General features: G+C 36.6%; 1 protein-coding gene across 1 annotated transcript; it reads left to right on the forward strand.

Moving 5' to 3' along the window:
* Nucleotides 1–778: 778 nt before the first annotated feature.
* LOC122304480 lies at nt 779–5,934 on the forward strand. The gene is made up of 2 exons (XM_043116753.1): nt 779–1,558; nt 5,851–5,934. Exons 1-2 carry the CDS (start codon nt 779–781, stop codon nt 5,932–5,934), a joined length of 864 nt encoding a protein of 287 aa, XP_042972687.1.
* Nucleotides 5,935–8,761: the final 2,827 nt, after the last annotated feature.

The following is an 8,761-nucleotide window of genomic DNA, read 5'->3' on the forward strand; positions in this document are numbered from 1 at the left end:
AGTATGGAGCCTGGCTGAGGGCGCCGGCCACTAGAGACAGTGATTTGCAATTGAAGAAGTATGGGGATGCTGTGGATTCAGAAGGTCAAGTGTATGATCAGCCATGGAGAAGAGAAATAGAGGTTACGGAAGACCCTCAGGGAGGAAGTCCAGCTATCACAGATAGGTGTCAGAAGAGGAACTTAGCTTCAGACAGGCTGGACTACAAAACAGTCGACAGAAGTGACATACAGGGGGCAGGGAGGTTGACTAGGCAAGGAAACTTCCCTAGACAAGTTAGTACACAAAAGCTGGCGGGAAAAGGAGTCCCTCCACTAAACCCTCCAGATGTTCCCCATAAAAAACTAGAAAGGAGTCTCGATGAGCAAACAAGGTCCGCAGGAGAAGTACACACTCCACTAACAGCTAAAGGGGTAGTAAAACATGGGATAACTGGTACTGAGACCCCAACTGACTTAGTTACACAGATTCATTCCATTGAGAGTTTCCTGTCTGACCAACTAAAAGCATTGAATCAACCAAAGAAGGATCCCACATGGAGAAGACGAGAAAGAAATCTGAAAACTGAAAACTTCTCACCAGGTCTGAGAGGTAGCCCATCAGGAGTGCCACACAACAGAAAGAGAGCCAAAAGTCCAATTCTAAAGAGAAGCAAAAGAATTGCAGCATCCTATGCAAACCATAGTAAGAACAAAAAAATAAAGATTGAGAATGAGGAGCCTGAAAACAATGAAACCACAAACATGGTGGAGGCTGGTTTACAGCCCCACCAAGATCAATGAGCTTCATCAGTTGGAACTCACGTGGGCTTGGGAACCCACGAGGAGTTCGAGTACTTCAAGGCATGGTTCGAAGGGAAGATCCCACAATCCTGTTTCTACAAGAGACAAGATTGAGTGCCATCAGAATGGAGAAAATTAAGTATATCTTAGGCTTTCCAAACTGTTTAGCAGTGAGTAATGACAGAGGAGGGGGAGGTATTGCTCTTTTATGGAAAAACATCATTGTTCTTAAGATTATCCAATATTCAAAGTCTCATATCCACACTGAAATTAAATTGCAAGGGGAAAGGGAAGTTGTCTGGTACTTGACTGGAGTGTATGGTCACCCAGAAGCTGCAAGAAGACACGATACATGGTCTTTAATAAAGTCCCTCATAGTACCAACAGGTTGTGCTTGGCTTTTAATGGGGGATTTTAATGAAATTTTGCACATGGGGGAGAAGAGGGGAGGAAGATGCAGACCTGAGTGGCAGATGGAGGACTTTAGTGACATGCTTGTTGAGTGTAGACTATTGGATTTGGGGTTCTGTGGACCCCAATTCACATGGTGGAATGGGAGACAGAAAGAACACAGTGTGTCCGAAAGGTTAGATAGATTCTGTGCTAATCAAGAGTGGAGCTCCCTATTTGCTATGTGGCATGTTGTTCATATGCCAATTGCCTACTCAGACCACCTTACTGTTATTTTGAAACCCCAAGCCTATCCCAGTCTAAGTAGTAGAGGGCCTGGATTCAGGTTTAAGGCCATGTGGACTGAGACAGAAGGATGCAAGCAGGTGGTGTCTTCTACCTGGAACCAAGTGGGAGGGGATAAGGACATCTCTAGGGCTGAGCAGAAATCCGAAAATCCGACCCCGACTCCGACTCCGATCCGGCTCCGCTCCGACTCCGACAAGTCGGAGTCGGAGTCGGAGTTTTTTTCCCCCTGGAAGTCGGAGTCGGAGGCAGAGGTGTCCCGACTCCGATCCGATCCGACTCCGACTCCGACACACCGACTCCGACTCCGACTTCCAATCCGACTCCGACTCCGACTTCCAATCCGACTCCGACTCCGACTTCTACTCCGACTCCGACTCCGATATTGTGCATATTTTATAAAAATATTTGTTATCAATATATTAACATCTAATAAATAATAATCTATAAACATTATAATGAATAATATAAGTTAATATAGTTACTATAAGTTAATTTACATTACTAATTTACTATAAGTTAGTAAGATACTATAAGTTAATATGGTTATTAGTTACACTATAAGTTACTAATTACTATACCTTATATAGTTAATTTACATTACTAATTTACTATAAGTCAATATATAATATATAGTTATATATATACTATATATATTAAGGGCTTGTATAGTATATAGTTACTATACTATGTATAGTAATTAACTAACTATACTTATATAATATATATAGTTATACTTATATAATATAATATATATAGTTATATATTAACTTACTAATTAACTATATTTATATAATATATATAGTTATACTTATATAATATAATATATATAGTTATATATTAACTTAGTAATTAACTATACTTATATAATATATTGGAGGAGTACTTATATACTAGAATATATATAGTTATATATTAACTTACTAATTAACTATATTTATATAATATATTGGAGGAGTACTTATATAATATAATATATATAGTTATATATTAACTTACTAATTAACTATACTTATATAATATATATATATATAGTTATACTTATATACTATAATATATATAGTTATATATTAACTTACTAATTAACTATACTTATATAATATATATATATATATAGTGATTGAGCTGAAATATTGCATGTTTTAGCTATTTAAAACCAATGTATTTTAAATTCTTCATGACACTATTATTGGTTTTAAATGAAAAAAATAGTTAATAAGCATAAATACGAGTTGCGATTTTTAATTGATTAATATCATGTTTATGCTTAATTTTATAACTATGATTTAATGGGACAATATTTCCTCACATATATAGTTTATTTGTGATAATCTATTTTTCTTTTAATTTATTTTTTTGAGTGTTATTTTTATTTTCAGTTCAAATAAATCCAATTGGAACTGTTGACCATGAAGAGAAAGAAATAAGAGATGCGACTTACGGGCCAACTCTTCATCTGTCTTGTTGTTCTCAATCGGTTAGGATTATTCGAATAGAGCTTAAAGTAGCAGCAGATGAAGCAGAAGCAGAAGAATCACTCGGACAGAAATAGACCAGCTCACATGCAGCAGACCACTCGGACAGCCAACAGCAGGACCCACTCACATGAAGCAAACATGCAGCACTCAACAAACAACGAGTTGGACTTTCTTGGCTGGCTGGCAGACTTCACGGAAAGAGGCACAGAAGAAAATTATCTTTTTCGTTTGAGTGGAGATACTTTTTCGTTTAGTCAAGGGATCCTTTCATACTTTTCGTTCATTTGAGAGAAAGGAACCACTCATCAAGTCGAAGGGGACAGAATTATATGTTGTGCCGTGATTGAAGGAGAGTGGGTGAGCAACCGTGTAGTCAACCAATGGTGCTGGAATTTTATTACACTTAAAAGTATTAAAATGCTGGACGACAAAGTGAGGAAGGGGACAGGTGAGAAATGGAGGGCAGCCGAGTGATTGAAGGAGAGAGAAGGAGCTTTGGTTGATGCGAGATTGAAGGGGAGTGGGGTCGGTTTAGGAGAGTAGAGAAGAACCGATTGGTTTAAATTGTAAAGGAAAAGAAAGCACCATGGGGGCTAGCTGGAGTGAGACCAGCTTGGTGAGAGAGGGAGAGGTGTTACGTGACATAGAGAAGCTGGCGGTGATAACCAGGAGAGGAAAAGTTACGTGAGATGGAAACGTGAGAAGCTGGGAGGCAGCAGAGTAGAGTTTGAGTTTTATTTCTTTTCTTCATTCAGTGTTTATTTGGTTGTTCAGACGCTAAGCAGCAGAGGGAGTTGAACTTTCTCTGTTTTCTTTCATTTTCATTCGGCTACAGCAGTAGCTAAGCTTGGTTTCTTGTTAGTTTAGAGTTTAAGAGACGGCTGGAATTTATTTTCTGTTACTTTTACCTTTTCGTTTACGTTGCTTCTTGTAGTTTTTATACTTGTTCCTTTCTCTTTTGATCGGACAATATATTAGTTTCCATCTTATTTAAATATTTTCTCACAGATTTTAATATGGCCTTGTTAAGATTAATTTTTGTTGTTAGAAATATCATGTGTAGTTAATTTCTAAAACTTGGATTGTGGAATGAGACTTAATTTATTTTAGGTTCTAGATCGATGCAATATTTTATGGTTGAATGTTGATTTCACTAAGTTACTAGTTGGATTTAAATTGAAAATAGATTGAAACTCTTGCTCTTGTTTTGTTGTTGACGTAAGGCACAACAAAAGCTTGAATATTATCAAGGCTTCTCTTGTTTGTTTGTTAATGTGTGTTCGGCTAGTAAAATAGAAAATCCCTTAGGAAAATATTGCAAAACTTGAGCCTAACCTTTTTATCTTCCGATTATCAATGCCTTGATTGGGTTGTTAATCGAGAAAATTATCTAGAATCCAACATAAAGAAAGTCCCAAACCCAACCCAAGTGTTCGTTAATTTGTTTTCTTTTTAGACACTACAATTTCGATTATCTTTTTGCATTGCATTTTAATTAATTTGTTAGTCATTTACATTTCAATCCGACAATCAAACATCTAAAAATATGAATCTAGTCCATGACTAGTAACCTCTTCCATCCATTGTACATATCATCCTATTGTTTTCTCTTTGTGTAGTTTTTCACATTTTTTTTAACAAGTTTAATTTTAAGCAACTTTCCCTGTGGATTCGATCCTGTAAGATACTACAACGCCTGTATACTTGCAGGTAAAACTGCACTAGATTTTTGATTCATTAATTTGAGTCAGAGTTTAGTCGCAACAAGTTTTTGGCGCCGTTGCCGGGGATAGTTGTCTAACTTAAATTTAAACTTGTTATTGTATTTTATTTTATTTTACTCATCTCATTTGCATCAATCACTCATCTCCACCATATTAGATTGATGTATCATTTCATGCCAGTATTTCAAGAAGGTTGGTCTGAGCCAATCCAATCAACTAACTGGGTCAATCAAGCACAAAATCAGCATTTCTTCAACACATATAATCCGGGGTGGAATAATCACCCAAATTTCTCATGGAGAAATGATCAGCCTGGTTGGTCCCCACTTCCTCAGCACCAGTATCCGCCATATCAAAATCCTCAGAGCTATCCTTATGTAGCTCATTCTGGATTTCAACCTCATGTAGCTGCACAAAGTCCTCAGTCTTCATCATTTGCCAATAAGACTCTAGAAGACAGTATGGCACAGATGGCCAATACACTTCAGCAATTCATTCAGGCCAACACAAATAATCAAAATACTCAGGCCATAAATGAGTTGCCTAGCACTGTTAATAAAATGAGCACAACCTTGAGCACCCTAGAGAAAGGGAAATTTCCTGCACAGCCTCCACATAAGGAAACCCTTGAGGAGACATTACAGGCTTTTATGCAGGGACAAGCTCAGACAATGCAGGCCATTACTGAGCTGAGAAGTTCTATCAGCGACTTGACCTCTGCATTACATGCTCAAGAAAAGGGAGACGTTGTTGAGACAGCAAAAGCTGTTCTTACCTTGAGAAGTGGAAAGGAGGTTCCCCGACCTGAGATGACCACAGACACAGAGGTAATTGCTCCTACGCCTAAAGATGCAGCAGTGACAGATGAAGCTGAAAAAGAACCAGAGGTAGTGAGACCAGAACAGAAGAAGCCTGTGAGTGCAGATGCTGAAACTAGTAAGGGATACCAACCTGTGGTACCCTATCTTCAGAGATTGGCAGCTGGCAAAAGTGGAGTTGTAAAAATTACCTTTGGGAACATGGCACTTGAGTTGAACGTTTTCAACGCCTGCAAGATGCCAGCAAGTGGTTTGAATGCTGTGGGGAGTTTGACACCAACGAAGTTTATTTGCTCAAATTCTCCTTTCTCTGATAATGAAGATGATTTTAAATTTTTTGATTGTTTTGCAGATTCTTCTTTACCATTTCAAGGGACTGAGAGAACACCTTCTGAATGGTCCACCCAAAATAAACGTCGGTTTCTCTCCGAGCTAAGAAAACAATTTCAAAAATTTTGCAAATCCCGATGGAGTGGGCCGTACATTGTAAATCTCAGGGAAGTGTCTTGATTTGTTTTTCCTCCTTTACAGTTTTCTTTACTTGCTTTGTTTTTATTTGTTTGTTTGCTTTGATTTTATATTTCATGTTGATTGTTTGTTTTGCTTGTTGAGATCTGTGCACTTTGTTTTCTTTGGTTCGATTCAATAAGGACTATGTCTCTCACTAGTTGGGGGGTGTGGAATGAATAAAACGGTGCGTTAGTAGACACTGTAGATAGTTTAAAAATATATATATATATAATAATAATTGGATCCGTCTGTGATCCGACAAGTGTGACTGTAGATAGTTGAAAAAAATAATTGGATCCGTCCGTGATCTGACAAGTGGCTGGAGATTTGAAAGTTAAAAGAATAGTTGGATCCGTCCGTGATCTGACAAGAGTGGCTGGAGATTTGAAATCACCTGATGTTGTTGAAAAACGGGATTTGAGGCTCCGAGTTGTCATTTCACCGAAATCACATTACTTTCTGACGTGGATGATAGCTCGTCTGGTTCATTGTACTATCTCTATAAAATCAGTCCTGAACTTCATCAAATCCGCATCAAGTTTTCATTCTCATCTCTATAAACTCATCTGCATTCTTTCAACTTTCTCGTCTTTAAGCTTTCTAGTCTTCTGTCAATGGCTCATTCCTCAAGCATTCCTCTAGATCAATCCATGAGGCCTTCTGCATCCCAACCTCCTGTTCTTTCTGCAGCCACCATTAGTGCCATGCTGCAACTAGAAAACAATAGTATGGCTAATAGGTCGGACTCAGATGCTATCTACGACCTGGTGAGTCTTGGGACTCGCTACTCATCCTCCATTGTGGCTTTTTCCCAAAGGGTACAAGCCAAAAACAATGAGGTTGAAAGGCTGAAAGAACAAATCGTTGTACTTCAACGAATTTCTCAAGAGGCTCACATAAGGGAAGGAATCGAACGGCAGAAGAATAGACATTTGAAGTCTCTTTTAGATTCTTCATTCCGCTTGCCAGCTCCCATAGCTAAGGATGACCTGATGCTGTATGAAGAGCATGAGCGTCTCAAACTTGAGGCTAAAAACCTCAAGTTTATGTAAAAATAAAAAATAAAAAATAAAAAGTAAAAAAAATTTCTTTCTTGCTTGTTTTGCATTTTGTTTATTTTGTTTTGGGTCCACTATTTTGGAGGATCCTCCGTATCAGAATTAATTTCTGAATCATCATTGTATATACCATATGTGTTGTTTTGTTTTTCCTTCTTTTGTTTTCTGTTATGTTTTTAACTTTGACAGAAATCTACTCCTTTTGTGCACTCGAATATCTCAAGTGAATTTGTTTCCTCTCTGTTTAATCATGACTGTATAACATACATCATCGGATATTCATTGCTGAACATTGAGGACAATGTCACATTTAGTTGGGGGGGAGGGTTTTCTGTTGAAAATTTAGTAGTACCTGATAATATACAAAAAAAAAAAAAAAATTGTGAGGGACATTGAAACAAAAATGATTAACACACACTTCTGGCATTTTTGTGAAATTTGAGTATCTTGGTGGAGTAGTTGAGCGGAATTATTTTGTGAAGATTTATTTTCAACCTTAAGCATAGAACATGACTTATGATGCATCATATTTTGTTGAGGAGTGACTTGAAACACCGGGATGCGATATTTACAAAAATGAGAATTAGTATGATTTATATAGAATGAAGGGCAAGTTTTGAAAGAACATTTTGCACATGCTTACACTTGTAGTGTTCCTCATTAATGTTCATTGATTTAAAACAGGAGAAGTAAACTGCAGGACTACCGAGCCTTATATATAAAAAAATAAAAAAATAAAAATAAATAAAAAAATAAAAAAAATAAAAAAAGAAAAAGAGAAAAGAAAAAGGAAAATCGTGTAAGTTTTCCTAAATAAAGGGCTAGAAACAGTTACCCAAAACTTTGGGGGTTGAATGTTCAACCTTTAAACAGAGTTGGCGTGAAAACTGTTAGTCCCTTAGGCTTTGAGGTAGTTAGAATCAATAATGGTTAATCTTAAGGTTGAAAAATCCTATGATAAATCATGTTTATTAGTGAGGAACACACAGAAGTTTAGCCACACACACATATCCGAGTTCTAAGATATTTTGCCCTAATTCTATGTGAACAATTGTTGAGACTTTCCTTGTGGATACAACTCCTGGTGTTGAATAGTCACGAATTGATTTTTTGTGAGAATTCAGAATTATGTTTGATTGTTTTTGTTTGAATTTCGAGCTTTATGCAATATTCATCTCAATTAATTTTCACTATTTTGCTCAAGGATTAGCAAAAAGCTAGTTGGGGGGTGTGATTGAGCTGAAATATTGCATGTTTTAGCTATTTAAAACCAATGTATTTTAAATTCTTCATGACACTATTATTGGTTTTAAATGAAAAAAATAGTTAATAAGCATAAATACGAGTTGCGATTTTTAATTGATTAATATCATGTTTATGCTTAATTTTATAACTATGATTTAATGGGACAATATTTCCTCACATATATAGTTTATTTGTGATAATCTATTTTTCTTTTAATTTATTTTTTTGAGTGTTATTTTTATTTTCAGTTCAAATAAATCCAATTGGAACTGTTGACCATGAAGAGAAAGAAATAAGAGATGCGACTTACGGGCCAACTCTTCATCTGTCTTGTTGTTCTCAATCGGTTAGGATTATTCGAATAGAGCTTAAAGTAGCAGCAGATGAAGCAGAAGCAGAAGAATCACTCGGACAGAAATAGACCAGCTCACATGCAGCAGACCACTCGGA

This window comes from Carya illinoinensis, chromosome 3 (assembly GCF_018687715.1).
Source record: "Carya illinoinensis cultivar Pawnee chromosome 3, C.illinoinensisPawnee_v1, whole genome shotgun sequence".
Lineage (NCBI taxonomy): Eukaryota > Viridiplantae > Streptophyta > Magnoliopsida > Fagales > Juglandaceae > Carya > Carya illinoinensis.

Excerpts from the sequence above, each read along its gene's own strand:
- LOC122304480 (XM_043116753.1), top strand. The coding sequence starts at position 779 with ATGAGCTTCATCAGTTGGAACTCACGTGGGCTTGGGAACCCACGAGGA. Across the intron at positions 1,559-5,850 it reads AGACAGAAGGATGCAAGCAG|ATTCTTCTTTACCATTTCAA; the intron begins GTGGTGTCTTCT and ends ATTGTTTTGCAG.